Raw genomic sequence first — 14778 nt, forward strand, 5'->3', positions numbered from 1 at the left:
TATATGCCGAAGGATCCTTGCAAAAGATTTGCCTGTGATATCCAGAAATGCCTTGTTGGTGAGTTTTATTCATATAAATTTATTTATTAACCTCTTTGCCGACAGCCGACATCATATCAGTCGCCATCTTTGCTTCAATCTTTCAATCGCACTACGGATTTGCGGGCGTTTCATCGCCGTTTTTTCAATGTATTGCTCAAATAATTCGTTATTGTTCTTGTCGAAAGCAACGTAAAAATTTCAGAAATCTCGCGTAACAGTTAAGTGTAAAAATGAGCTTCTTTGGATTCGGTCAAACGGCGGACATCGAAATACATTTCGATGATGCTGACAAACGAAAGGTTGCTGAAGTGAAGACGGATGAAGGCAAAAAAGAGAAGTTGTTACTATATTACGACGGTGAGACTGTCTCCGGCCGCGTGAATGTCACTTTAAGGAAGCCAGGATCAAAACTGGAACATCAAGGTATCAAGGTCGAGCTTATAGGTCAGATTGAATTGTTCTACGACAGAGGTAATCACCATGAATTTATATCGTTAGTGAAAGAATTGGCCCGTCCTGGTGATTTATTACAGCATACGTCGTATCCTTTTGAGTTTGCTAACGTTGAAAAGCCGTACGAAGTGTACACAGGCGCTAATGTCAGACTGAGGTACTTCCTGCGAGCGACAATAATACGCCGCCTCACAGACATAATAAAAGAGGTGGACATTGCTGTTCACACGCTATGCAGCTACCCGGATGTGCTTAACTCGATAAAAATGGAAGTAGGCATAGAAGACTGTTTGCACATAGAGTTTGAATATAACAAATCAAAATATCACCTGAAGGATGTTATAGTAGGTAAAATCTACTTCCTTCTTGTTCGTATCAAAATTAAACATATGGAAATATCGATTATTAAAAGAGAAACAACTGGATCTGGGCCTAACACTTTCACAGAGAATGAGACAGTTGCTAAATATGAAATAATGGATGGGGCTCCAGTTAGGGGGGAGAGCATTCCTATTAGAGTGTTTTTAGCTGGTTATGACCTCACACCCACAATGAGGGACATTAATAACAAGTTCTCTGTGAGGTATTATTTAAATTTAGTCCTAATGGATACAGAGGATCGCCGTTACTTCAAACAACAAGAAGTGACGCTGTGGAGGAAGAGTGATAAGTCTAGACTGCCATTACACAACCCACACATCCCACAGACATTGTCACATCCGGCCCACACAGCTACTCCGAGACAACTGAGTGCTTCAAGTGAAGATAATTCTGCTAGAGGTGTATCACCATTGCATCCAGAGAACTCTGTTCAAAGGTCTGTTTCACCATCTGCAGTGGAGGAGGACAAACAGAATGGCCCTAGTGAAATGGAGCGAGAGAAACCTGATGTAATAACAAACAAGTTATCAAATGCTCATATTCATAATGAGATAGAGGATACAAGTGAACAACCTGGTGAACCAATTGATGAGAAGCCTGTGATTGTAGAAAAACCGTTAGTAGCGGAAAAACCAACAATATCTGAGAAACCTCAGATAGCTGAGAAGCCACAGTTAGCCGAGAAACCTGTACTAAACCGAGATACTGTGGAAGCTAATCCAAGTCAATAGCCGATATGCACATGCTCGGTGGGCCTGACGGCTCCCGACGAGTTGAACTGTATGTTTTCTTACTCAAGAACAATTGTTTAGAGAACTGTAACTGTAATTCACATTACTGAACATGTATATGTAGTACTACACATATTATTTTTATGTTGAGCATATTTATTAACAACCAGTGTTTCTGACAGAAATTATAGAACATATTATAAAATTAGGTGTACATTGCTATAAGCCTTCTACATAATAATGTTTATAAATAGATCTATATTGATTTATTACAAGATGAGAAAGTAATAAAGTTAATAGTTAGTATGTATAAATAAAAAGCAATCCTACTGTGGTTGATAGAGATATAGATAATAATTGAAAAAAGAAAACTTTTTATTGCTTGCAATTAATTCAGTTTTAATAAAAATAATATACACAGATATAAATATACTTCAGTTGTCTTTGATTCAATATGCTTTAAGTTGTATTAATGAATGACACAATAGGATAAAACTATAGAAGGTAGTTTCCTAGTTTGATAGAGAAAATAATATCAACAAACTGTCCTTTGTGTTCATTGTCAAGGAAATATTGGATTAAACATTTTCGGAAATATATTAAAAATATAATTTTTAAATAGCGTTTTTTATGAACTCCATATTAATTATTAAAAGTTTTCCTTGTTTATGAAAAATTATAATTACAGCTGAATAACCCTGTAAACTTTGATCTCTACATTAATACAGTACTTTTTTTATCTATTGGATTAAATAGAACAATAGTATAAATTTAATTTATTTTTACTTATATTGAACTTGGAAAGACAATATCATTATTTATTTATGCTTACATTAATTTAACATTAGTACATTTATTTACTGTAAATGTAATGTGCATTGATAAAATCTTTGAATACTGTATTATCACTAAGTTTATCATAAAATTGTTGTTCACTCAAACAACAAATCTTATTTCTGTTATTTATAACTTATTGTTGCATTGTTTATACATATTGCTCTGTTATGTTATGGTATATATATATAATAAAGATCAAATTTCAGGCATGCAAATATGTAGGTGTAAAATATTTACAAACTAAGAAGGGATGATGTTAACCTGATCACACATTTTTATATAACAACTTATTTATGTTTGAAAGTACATAGCGTCTTCTTTTAATAACATCGCTTAACGAAAAGGCTATTTATTGTAATGTATTTAAAGTAATATTTCACAGGCTAAGATATATGTTATGTAGGTAGCAAAAAAATCACTTGAAACATTAATTTTAATGAAATAATATGCACTTCACAAGAAGTTTTTCATTGACCGCATCACCGGCTTGACGTGGATTCACATTGCATTTTGATAAATTTGAAAATAATGTAAATTTTGTATAGGATTGTGTAAGTCATTAAGATATTTCAATTATATTATTGTTAAAGGTAATAGGAGATTAATTCGCGGTTGAAGATCTGTTAATGAAGTGTGATTAGTATAGATGAAATAATATATAGAGACACATACTAACAATAACATAAGATGATGTCCAATATTGGTATCATGTGAGATAGCTAATAGACTGTTTGTATATGCTAAGTAGCTAGCACTGATACATTGTAATTGTCCTTAATACCTTTTTTTATATTATGTTTCAATGGTTATGAAAAAAAAAATTCAAGGCATATTCAATAATTATGTAATAAAGACAATGCAAGTTAATATTCCTAATTATTTTTCTAAAAAGTTGTAATGTAATCATGACGTTGTAGATGTCAGGTTAATATGTTGTGTCTTACTAGTGCCATCAAGCATCATATTTGTAATTAATTTGCACCATACAATAACAAACTGTGGCTACTGGATAATAACTAACTTGATTTTCAAATTTAAACATATCATAGCGTTGTTGAAAACAATGCCAACACATAAAATGTTGCATTTGATGGTACCTACATCAATTGAAATCAATTGAAACCGTCAAGAGTAGTTCGTTTCAATTGAACTTTTTGTCGACATATTAGGAAATTATAATGATCCCATAAAACAGGAAGTCTGGATGGGGTACCTCGTTGATCTTATCAGGTGGTAGATTTCCTGATTAAATGTAGATTTGTATGGTCCCCGGGCGCTATATCCATGGAGGCGTAAGTTCTTGTTTCTCCCCTCGTAGTAATTTCAAAATGTTTGATGGGGCTACGGCTGCATAAAATCCTAAATGAATAATGGTAGAACACCCCTTTGTAAAAAACTCATTCTGGCAATATACTAAGATTAAAGGTATTCGATTCCAATTAAAAACATCTCCTTCATCCATTTTGAAATAAATATAAGCACAACGAAGTTTAGAAGACGTTAATACCGTAACTAAAAAATGACAACGCCGATACAATTTTAAGTGTTTATTTATATTGAGTTATTTTGGTAATAATGAATTATCGTGATTATATTGCTATATGGTGCCACTGCTACATAACACCATAGGTATCGCTAATGAAATTTAGTCCACATTATGGTCTAATGATTAATGAATAATATAAACTTAGTATGTTTTAAACAATTATGAAAATTAGGAAAAGTCCATATTATATAGCTTTCTGTTTATATCTTCAGATTGAGTTAAGGACTATCTTATTGTATAAAAAGTTATCTTTTTTTCTTATGGGATTAAGAACTTGTGTCTATTATATCATATTGTTAATAAAATATATGTATAAATTGCTGATAACTGATTTTTATTTAAAATCTTATAAGCCTAAGGTAAACTGCAATCATGGAATGAAACAGAGTTCTATTTTACGATGTGGATTGCATGTTTACTATATTCAAAACTATGTAATATATATATATATATATATATATATACTATTTCTAACTGTACAATTGTTATGAAACGTCAATAAGTCAAAGAACATCACAACATATTCCATATCTTCATTGCCTAGGTCTCATACTCGTAAGAGACGGCGCCAAATATTTTTTATCACTCGTTTTAAAGACGTATAGTAAATTGTTATTTTTATTTATTAGTGTAAGCAAATTTTACCCGCGACCCTTGAGAAAGAATTTTTTGGTAGCGACCCGGCCAGCCCAGTGCTATTTCCAAAAAGAATGGATTTAGCGCTATTTCTTGAATTTTTTGAAAGTTGGATTCATCGGTATTTTAATTATCGTTGACAGGATCTACTCGTCCGTACGCCAGATAAAGCTATAAATATGACAGATAATAACTAGTGTTTTTTAATAGATAAATACGGCATGGTGCACATAACTTGCTGGTATATGCTGGCGGGGCACCAGAGGATGTTCATAGGTTAAGCATAAGTCATAACCTGACTGTAACGCTATCCTGGTGAAATTACCAGGACATTGGTTTCTAGGTCCGCGTAGAGATTGCATGAGATGCTACATCGGTAACAATAGTCCCCAGTAGGTGGTAACAATACCCCGTCCACCGTTGTAAATAATAATTAAAAAAACTGTTCAATTGTACACTATATGCTATTATAATACATTTTTATCAGAATTTGCAGTTATCACCATAACGTTTAATTCTTATCATATGGGCGTGTTTTAGGCTTGTGTAGTTCGCAGATGAATTAGTTCGGAAGACCACTCCGAAAGATGAACTATGCGACATCGCAGATAATTCGCACGATAATTAGTACTAATAGCCTACCCTTGAGGCCGCGAAAAAAGATATTTTTATTTACGGCCTAAAATTGATAACGATTTAAACAATACTATAGGTTTAGTTTGGAAGCGAACTAATATGCAAATGATCTGCGAACTGAATCGCGAACTATTATTCGCAAGACTAGTGTCTTTGGGTAGTCATTCATTTCACCACACTGCATGTCTGATATGATTTTATCACAAATCCTATTCCAATACTTCATGGATTTATATTATTAAAGATACTCGACTTGAATCGCAGTTTGGTCGCCGTATAGTCAACACTAGGCTTCCAAGCTATACCAGAACTCTATTCAAAGCCTTATGATGCCTCGTTAAGAGACGAAAAATGTGTCGCAATGTGATTGTAGACTTGATAACTGTCGAAATTTTGATCAGTAGAGGAAGTCGTAATGTAATGTAGTCGTAATGCTTCCAATAGTGATTGTCACGTTTCCGCTTTGATTATTTGTGGTCTCCTAATGGTAGCGGAATAAAATAAAATATTATAAATCTGTTAAGTAATGAAATTAACTTCCGCAAAATACACCTAATACCATAAAATATGTAAATGTCATTGTTTATCTTTGCTGTTTTTTTTTTATTTTATTGAAGATAATGGAAAGATGCACCCGCCTGCAGTAACGGTCTACGCTGGCTAGTTAGCTTTTAGTTAGTTAGTTAGCACATCTTGACAATTGGCAAGATGTTTTCTATAAAGAACCACGTGAAGATCAGCCTGACATGGTATATTGCTAGCTACGGGGTTATCAGTCCACATTACTAATAATTGTCTTCCCCCTTATATTTGCAGTTTGACTTGCGTTCTATTAGGTATATACTTTATAATAAACACCAATTAATGATTATACATTAAGATTAAGATAATGAATCGAATAAGTAAATATTTATATTATCAGCAGTATTATAAAGCCTACTGAAGATCAGCTACAGTACCGAGGATGTCTTGACTCTTGAGTACCTTCGCAAACATGTAAAAAATCTGGCATTTCTTCCCAGTTCATACTCTAGCTTGAAAAAACATAATAAACTGAATGTACGGTGGTTCGAGTCAATCCACGTTGTCATCTAATAGTAGGAACATGTTGAACAAAAAAACCGTTGATCTCCATTCACTCGAAAATTTCATGAGATGTAAATTTATATGTTATTTTGAATAAATAAAATCGTCAGCTTTATCGCGACGGAATGACCGAGCTGCCGGCACTGGTCTCGCTGGGGTGTACTAATGAAACTAGAGAATCTGACCATAATTTTCATTCAAAATATCTTTGTTCATGTAAGTCTTTACAGACTCTTATGACTTTCCAAATCTACCGTCACTTCAGAGTGCTTTCGAGCTGAGAAGAACTAACAAGAAACTTAGCTCGTATTCTTTCTCTTTTCATTTTTAATTTCAAATTTGCGAGAATAGAGTACTACACTATACATATTTATTTTAAATGGAAATTTTTTTTTATACTACGATGGTGGCAATCGAGCATACGGCCCGTCTGATGGTAATTGGTTACCGTAGCCTATGAACGCCTGAAACACCAGGGGTATCATTTGCACGTTGCCGACCCTTAAGAAACCTTAATATACCCTTCTTGAAAATTGCTAAATCTCTAGAACAACGAGTATTAATATGTATGTTATTCATACAATCAATATGAATTTTATTATTAACACATACTTAAGTTCATTGTCATTAACAAATATCTTATTAGTTTTTCTTGTTATAAGATATAAGTGTGGAAATAAAATAAATATTATAAAATAGTCTGCAGTCTGAATGAATGGAAGAATAAAAAAATGTGACTATTGAATATTGCTTATATTAAGTTTATTTCTATTTCTTATTTGTTCTTGCTTTTAAGTACTTTGAATAAAAATTATTATTATTATTATTCAACAGAGAACAACTACCAGGAGGCGAGATGCGACCGAGTATTTGAGGCGATGCGCCAGTGTTGTATAAAGTACAAGAACTCGTCTTTTGTATGTGAAGGTTACGATCTAGCGCCCAGACAGTTCGCGCCCGTGACTGACAGGCCCGCCAAGAATTAGGTAAACATGTTTCATGAGTATTTTGAATGGTAAACAAGCTGATCTGATGGTAAGTGGTAACCGTCTACTGTATAGGTGAACAGTATCGGACATCAGGCTATTATGTGCCTTCCGTGATACCATTAATGCGTTTCTATTCCTAATTTTATTGTATAATCAGCAATCAAAATAATATGATTATCCGCTGGCCTCTGGTTGAATGTAACAGGTAGCAGCTATAGATATGAGCATCACAGATTATATGTGGTAACCGTCATCTATAAACTATAATAAATGGTATCATGAAGAGGTAAAATCTGACCATTTCCTGAGGACGATGCGCATGCGCATAGCCGCTTCGTTCAAATCAACAACAACTATTACTTATGACTGTTTTTTTTTATAATACAGTATTAGGTTTTACATAAAATTTTATTTCAACTTCTAAACTTACTTTTAAACTCAAAGTATGAGTCATGATCGAAAAACAAGCACAGAATTACAATGTTGCCCAGGGACTGCTTTAGACTTAGTCCAACACTGTTTTTGTGCTGTCTACCTTTATTCCTGGACAAGAAAAGGAATTATAACACAATATATTCTGACTCGAACACTACACGAAAGTCAGCCTTATATAATGAGATATTTTCACATTTTCCAGCCAGTAATGGATAATCGCCGTCGGAGCAAGCCCCTAGGCAAAAGAAGTTGGATATACCGATACCCGAGAACTTTCCAGATTACTTTCACCACATTATCGCTTGGCATATTCTTCTCCAAGCCTATCTACGATATTTTCTTCAGGCCGCGAGAGGAGATCGACTTATCTGAACCGCCGACGACCCTACAAATTGGGAGGCTTATTGAACGTTCAGAAAACTAACTATGGAATCTGTAGCTAAAGCAAGAGAGAGATTTGCCAAGTATCCATTACTATTCGCCAAGTGTTCAAAACAAGGAACTTTATATGCTCGCTGTGTGCTACTGAAGGAAGACTCTGTGAAAAAGGACGATTGTGCTAAAGAATTTCAAGAATTCAAGTGTTGCCTCCAATCTGCTGCTAAAGATTTGAAAACTAGGATTTAGAATGGACGCCATAAAACAATACCTCAATCTACCATTTAGGTATCATCTACTAGCCGGCGCTATAATTCGGTTAATATTGATCATCTATGGCGATTTTCATGATAAAACGTACGATGTTCCATACACGGATGTCGATTATAAAGTGTTCTCGGATGCTGCGAGACACGTCATCGATGGCAACTCGCCCTACCAACGGCATACGTACAGATATAGCCCTTTACTAGCATTCCTGATGATACCAAATATTTTAATTGCCAGAAATTTCGGAAAAGCACTATTTTCTGTTTTTGACCTACTTGTAGCGATAGCTATAAAAATATTAGTAGAACATCAATTCCAGACGAAAGATAAAGAGAAGCTATCTAAAATAGCCGTGTATTGTACATTGTTTTGGTTATACAACCCTCTGAGTATTGGCATCTCGACCAGAGGCAATGCAGACTCTGTTCCTTGTTTTTTTATAATCGTATCGATACTATTCTTGCAAACAAATGTTGTGAGAGGTCTACTGAAATATGCTTTATCTGGCATTTTGTTAGGTATTTCAATACATTTGAGATTATATCCGTTAGCGTTCAGTTTTCCTATGTATCTATCTTTGGGCACGTATAAAATCACTCGCAACACTAGCATCAAAGAGGGTTTTATAGCGTTGATGCCAAATAAAAAACAAATCATTCTGGCTTTGAGTTGTATTACAACGCTTTTCGTTCTTACATACAGCATGTATATATTGTATGGATATGAGTTCTTGTTTGAAACATACATTTACCACCTATTTAGAAAGGACACTAGACATAATTTCTCACTACTTTTCTATTATTCATACTTAACAATGGATCATCTATCGTTTGACATTGTGAAGACCATTTCGCAGGCATTCGAGTGTATAATTTTATTTATAATTAGTCTAACATTCGGTTGTGAACCTAAAACACTTTCGTTTGCTTTGTTTTCACAAGCAGTTGTATTGGTTGCTTTTAATAGTGTGATGACGTCACAGTATTTTGTTTGGTTTTTGTCGCTCCTACCTCTCGTTGTTCATAACATGAAGATAATACCAGCAAAGGCGCTGATACTCACTGTTATTTGGATTTGCGCGCAAGGAGCTTGGCTGTTTTATGCATATTTATTAGAGTTTAAATGTAGACAAGTTTTCATATTTATATGGTTGAAGAGTATAGTTTTCTTTTGCTCCAATATATTTGTGTTGGGTCAGCTTATCAAAAGTTATACGAGTGGTCATGGTTTCGGCCATTTTGATGTTCCAACTAAAATAAAGAGCAAGTAGGTACCTAGTAATACCTAGTTTTAGTTATGTTTGATTTGTAGATAGATTATGGTTATGTTTAATATGTAGATAGATTTATCATAAAATAAAAGATGAAATGAAACGTTTTTGGATTAATTTTATTTCTAACAATTTGAGAACTAATACCAACCTCTAAATTATTCATTAACTAAACATTCACTCATACTATAACAAAAATGCATTTAAAAACAATAAGATGCATGTTATAAATAGACTATGACTATGAACAACATAGTCTAAATTTTATATATTACAGAATATGTTTTCAAATCATTACCCATGTTTAGATTTATTGACATGAATAATTATTTGATATATATCAACAGTTTTCAGTGTTAAATAGTCAGATTAAGTACAAGTTAGGACAATAACTATATTGATTCATATGTTAAACAAAACATACTGGTGCATAACATGGCTCATTTATACCAATATTAGGAACTTTATGGCCATACTATTAACTGTACGGCCTGTGTAAAATGGCAGTGACAAAATCCTCTAATTTTAAAAATATTATTGATATTTAGGAATTAATTTTTGTCTATGTTTATAGAATGACACACTATATAGTTTCTGAAATAGGGTTGTATGGATTTTGAGATATGGCGAAATTTATGATTTCAAAATTATTTTTAGTAATCATAAATTTCACCATATTTACAGAAATGAATGAACTTGAATGATGACTCTAAAGTTCACTAAATTCATAGCAAGCATTAAATTTTTTTATTATTATATTACACATAATATTTGCTACAAATAAATGTGTATGTTATTTTCCTAACTTGATAGATAGAGTCATGTCAGTGCCTACTATTTCTTTTCTGGTAGGTTGACCTTGGTTAAATCTTCAGTCTCTCCTTGTGACATATTTGATAATTTCTTCCCAATTCGCTCATGAACATCCAAATATTTTGCCACACACCGGTCCAGACAGACTGATTCTCCTTTGCCTAAAATAAAAGGTCCAGTTTAATTTTAGGCACAAATGTATTTAAATTGTGCAATATTGTAAATTTATCAAATTCATTACATTTTCCATTCAAATATCTTCAGTGTACAAGGGTATTATAAGTCTTAAGCATAAACACAAAATTTACATCTTTGAATTATAATTTGGTACTTTATGGGTCTATAACAACAAATTTAAAATACATAGGTACTAGTGAATGAGGAACTGTTCATAAGATACTATGTCACACTGCACACTGTACATAATAAGACTAAATTGTATGTGTATATGTATGTAAATGTCAGTGTGCTAAATTTATTATATTATAATTCCAGTGTCTGTTATAATAAAAATGAAAATTCATATCCAAGGTCTCTAAATTGTTTGAACTTCTCAATTTCTTTATACTGCTATTTAAATAAATTTGTTATGCATTTGGTGTTTGGTCATATCTACCGGTTTATATAATATTAAAGATTCAAAATATAATATATTTTACATGTTCCAGATACTAATATTGACACTGTGTAAGCTACCTAATTCAGGTTCATGGTACTTGAGCGGGATACACTTCCTGTGACATGCACTGACCAACCGATTATACATGTCTGACATCATTTCAATCTCCAACTCCTGAACAAGCTGCAGCTTAGCAGGGTCCATCTGTGGCATCGCCATTTTTTATTATTCAATTCCAACAGACTTTCAACATACACCTGAAAGTTACAAATTTATTCATGTAGCAGGACTGAAGAAAAAATAAAGCTAAATATCTTAATTCATATAGGTCTATTACAGATAACTCAACTGAAGTCCTGGATTGATTGGAGTCCTAGATTTGACTCCCTTATAATTTCTTCTTGGCTCTAAGTAGTCAAGCCAAGAACTCACAAGAAACTCTGCTCTTACTCTCTTTAAATGATTCTCCATTATAGTAATGCATATTAAAGCTGAAGTTTAGGGTGAATACAGTAACTACAAGAATATACTATTAATTTAATGTTACTAAATTTTATTTAATTCAGGAGCATTTGAATAGACCAGTCTCTACAAGCATGATAATGTTTAATTGAAGGTGTTGGGTTTATTTAATAAATATACAATATATACTATTGAATTTATTATTAAGATTCTATTGATTGCTACTTCGGCTTAAAAAAACTCACACTCAAAACTTGCGGTACAAATCTGGATACTCTCCTTCGTTTGATTTGCGCATGCGATCCCGAGCTCTCATATTCTCCAAACGCTTGGCATTTATAGTGTTTTTTGACAACACAAACAGTGATAAACTAGTTACTGTTATCGCTACCCTGGAATATTGATGTTAGTTTGTTTTAAATGTATTTAATATAACTAGTTTTTTTGTATTGTATGTATATGGGTAATTCATTAACGTTTTGCAACATGAAATTTCTTAATATTTGAGTATTTCAGGTTAAGAAAAAACAGCTATCAATAATTTTTGGTAGTGATTGAATTACTGAAGTACTAAAATGTATGTAATATTTTAGTGTGATGAGCAATAATGCAAAATATAACATTACGTCAATAAACTTATGTTATTATTAAATGTATATTAAATACTATATATCAAAAAATAAATGAAGCACATTATTTTCTCAATATCTATTAAAAATTATTAATTTAATAAAACAACGCTCACCACACAAAAGGTTTTGTTTTGAACAGATAAGTCGTATAATTATTATAGAAATAATTACCACGAAAGCGTTATTTTTCCAAATTTTCCAAGCGGCATACTACAATAAAATTCCGAGAATTTTTGATTCAATGAACGTCAAGTAATTTGAGGTTATAAATTTAGTACAAAATTACGCCATGTTACGTCATGTTCGGAAGTCGCTACTTTCGCTATTTTTGTCTATGGTATGGTCCTTAGTTAGTGTTGCAAATTGTTAGTTACTGAATAAAAGCTGTTTCTTGTTTTATGAATATTACTAAATAAAAGCATGGTAGAATAAAATACATAAATTCAGACGGTAAACCTGACGGACCTGGCGCTGCGACTGCCAGTTCTAATTAACTTTACATTATATTGGAAAACATCGATTTACATAAGTATTAAGATACGATACAAGTTACATGATAAACATCGATATTTCTATTTATCCTTTACTCTTAGGTCAACAAGTGTTGGAACCTATCTGTTCATTCCTTTTAATGACTTTTTGATATCATTCGTACGGATTCTATGTCTAATTAAGTTTTTTTTTGTCCGATGACTTTACATTGACGTTTCGATACTATCGAAATCGTGACATTGATGTTTAATTCGGTGTTTATCGATATCCCTACTACCACACCAGTCGCATCGCATTGTTGATTGTCTATGGTCTGTTGTTTCATTGATATTTTCAAAATAAGACGCGTGCTTTGCATAATTTAGAATATATCATAAAATGCCTAAACCTACAAAATTACACAGCAAAGGAAAGTCAAATTCAATACAGAAACCATGTAAAGCTGATAAAGACAAAGCGGGACCTTCAGATCCGGACCAATTAGTGAGACAATTTCAGTTGGAGCTATGTTGGTGTATTCAGCAGTTGGAAAAATCTTTAGCTGAAAAAAAAGGCAATGAAAAGCAAAGTAAGTAACTAATAATGTTAATACATATTTTTTCCATATAATTCTGTATAATTCATAAATCAAAGTATTTCTATATAGTATAAAACACAAAACTATTTTTATTTACAATAGCCTCTAACCTCCATGACAACACATATTTAATTGTGTTTATAAATGAAACATAATTTACATTTTACTAATGATTACATATAGATATCCAAAAATTTAAGTTTCAAAAATAACATATTGCAAAATTTACTGAAAGAATGTGCAAAACACAAGAGGATGTAAATTCAAATTATCATATCAATATTCTATATTTTGAAGTAATAACATTATAATTTCTGCCATCACTTCCACGAAAAAGAGGCAATGACATGTATATTTGTTGTTAAATTATTTATAGTGCATTCTGAATTTCCTTGTAACCGGACTTAAAAATATACAAGCTATAAAATAATCTGTCTGCATAATAAAAATTACCTTTAATATACAATGACTAGCCGACCCGGAAAACATTGTTTTGCCATATAAATCATTCAATTATCTACCACCAAGAGTTGAAGATTAATAGTATGCAGAAGTACTGATATTACCATTAAAATATATAGTATATATTTTATTATTATATATGGTGAAAATTAGGGTTGTGTGTACAATTGTACTGTTTCATAACATTGTGTAAACAAATTATTTTTATTTTTATTTCAGCTCAAGAAGCATGGAAAGTGTTAACAATATTAAAAAATAATAATCAGTCTATTGTAAGGAAACGACAACTAATGCGAACACATTTTGGAGATTATAGAGCTAAAATGGCTGCTGAAGAAAAAAAATTAGCTAAGAGTATGTATAATCTCAATCAGCTATTGCAGAAATGACATAATGTATATAACGGGTCTCTTAGACTATTTTACTTGAGCATACTATTTATTCAAATGGTTGTATATTTGTGGTGGTGCTGTGTGTCAGATTAAAATAAAACATTGTATAAGATAATTAAAATTGGATAAGAAAGAAGTATAATGTATCAAATTATTTGCAGTGGCAAGCAAAATGAAGATATCTGATGCACCAGACAAACCAAAAGCAACATTTCTAAGAAAATCTGTATTTTTAACATCTGGCAATAGTTCATTTAGGTTCAATTTCAATTTAGCGCCAGAACAAATAGAAAATGGCAATACCACAGATAAATTAATAGACGACAATACTGTAGTGGAAAATAAATCAGATACAACTAGTGTTGCTATTACTGAAAATGGAGATGCTGATAAAGATAACTCTGTTGAAAAATCAAATTTGGATAACAAATCAAATTCATTCAAGTTTTCATTTTCTGATTCTAAATTTAGGTTTAATTTTAATACAAACAATTCTTAGTTATAAGGATAGATATGTGTATAAATAACTGTTTTACGAAATAAAATAATTTTGTTCAAATTCATATTTGTTTGATTACTATATAATATCAGTATATCTCCGTATGATAAAAGTATAATAATATTTTTTAGATATTTATT

At 32.1% G+C, this 14778-nt stretch overlaps 5 protein-coding genes across 5 annotated transcripts; 4 read left to right on the plus strand and 1 right to left on the minus strand.

Moving 5' to 3' along the window:
• Window positions 1-100: 100 nt before the first annotated feature.
• On the plus strand, window positions 101-1766 carry LOC131841440 (vacuolar protein sorting-associated protein 26B-like). Its single transcript, XM_059189759.1, has one exon. The coding sequence runs from the start codon at window positions 273-275 to the stop codon at window positions 1605-1607; it is 1335 nt and encodes a 444-aa protein (XP_059045742.1). The 5' UTR covers window positions 101-272; the 3' UTR covers window positions 1608-1766.
• A 6343-nt stretch (window positions 1767-8109) lies between these two features.
• LOC131841445 (uncharacterized) lies at window positions 8110-8399 on the plus strand. Its single transcript, XM_059189765.1, has one exon. It carries the CDS (start codon window positions 8199-8201, stop codon window positions 8397-8399), a length of 201 nt encoding a protein of 66 aa, XP_059045748.1. The 5' UTR covers window positions 8110-8198.
• Window position 8400: 1 nt separating this feature from the next.
• LOC131841441 (GPI mannosyltransferase 1) lies at window positions 8401-9788 on the plus strand. The gene has a single exon (XM_059189760.1). It carries the CDS (start codon window positions 8401-8403, stop codon window positions 9688-9690), a length of 1290 nt encoding a protein of 429 aa, XP_059045743.1. The 3' UTR covers window positions 9691-9788.
• Window positions 9789-9843: 55 nt separating this feature from the next.
• LOC131841444 (mitochondrial import inner membrane translocase subunit Tim10) lies at window positions 9844-12421 on the minus strand. Its single transcript, XM_059189764.1, has 4 exons — window positions 12330-12421; window positions 11830-11976; window positions 11200-11379; window positions 9844-10664 (listed from the first exon to the last, which is right to left on the minus strand). The coding sequence occupies exons 3-4, from the start codon at window positions 11339-11341 to the stop codon at window positions 10525-10527; spliced, it is 282 nt and encodes a 93-aa protein (XP_059045747.1). The 5' UTR covers window positions 11342-11379; window positions 11830-11976; window positions 12330-12421; the 3' UTR covers window positions 9844-10524.
• Window positions 12422-12987: 566 nt separating this feature from the next.
• LOC131841442 (UPF0488 protein CG14286) lies at window positions 12988-14675 on the plus strand. Its single transcript, XM_059189761.1, has 3 exons — window positions 12988-13276; window positions 13967-14101; window positions 14301-14675. The coding sequence occupies exons 1-3, from the start codon at window positions 13087-13089 to the stop codon at window positions 14636-14638; spliced, it is 663 nt and encodes a 220-aa protein (XP_059045744.1). The 5' UTR covers window positions 12988-13086; the 3' UTR covers window positions 14639-14675.
• Window positions 14676-14778: the final 103 nt, after the last annotated feature.

Source organism: Achroia grisella, unplaced genomic scaffold (genome assembly GCF_030625045.1).
Source record: "Achroia grisella isolate CSIRO2021 unplaced genomic scaffold, CSIRO_AGI_Agris_v1 utg170, whole genome shotgun sequence".
In the NCBI taxonomy this organism is placed as follows: Eukaryota; Metazoa; Arthropoda; class Insecta; order Lepidoptera; family Pyralidae; genus Achroia; species Achroia grisella.

Coding starts and splice junctions, on each gene's coding strand:
- LOC131841440 (XM_059189759.1), top strand. CDS start 273: ATGAGCTTCTTTGGATTCGGTCAAACGGCGGACATCGAAATACATTTC.
- LOC131841441 (XM_059189760.1), top strand. CDS start 8,401: ATGGACGCCATAAAACAATACCTCAATCTACCATTTAGGTATCATCTA.
- LOC131841444 (XM_059189764.1), bottom strand. CDS start 11,341: ATGGCGATGCCACAGATGGACCCTGCTAAGCTGCAGCTTGTTCAGGAG. Junction 10,665..11,199: donor GTACCATGAACCTGAATTAG/GTAGCTTACACA, acceptor CTTTTATTTTAG/GCAAAGGAGAATCAGTCTGT.
- LOC131841445 (XM_059189765.1), top strand. CDS start 8,199: ATGGAATCTGTAGCTAAAGCAAGAGAGAGATTTGCCAAGTATCCATTA.
- LOC131841442 (XM_059189761.1), top strand. CDS start 13,087: ATGCCTAAACCTACAAAATTACACAGCAAAGGAAAGTCAAATTCAATA. Junction 13,277..13,966: donor AAAAGGCAATGAAAAGCAAA/GTAAGTAACTAA, acceptor TTTTTATTTCAG/CTCAAGAAGCATGGAAAGTG. Junction 14,102..14,300: donor AGAAAAAAAATTAGCTAAGA/GTATGTATAATC, acceptor AATTATTTGCAG/TGGCAAGCAAAATGAAGATA.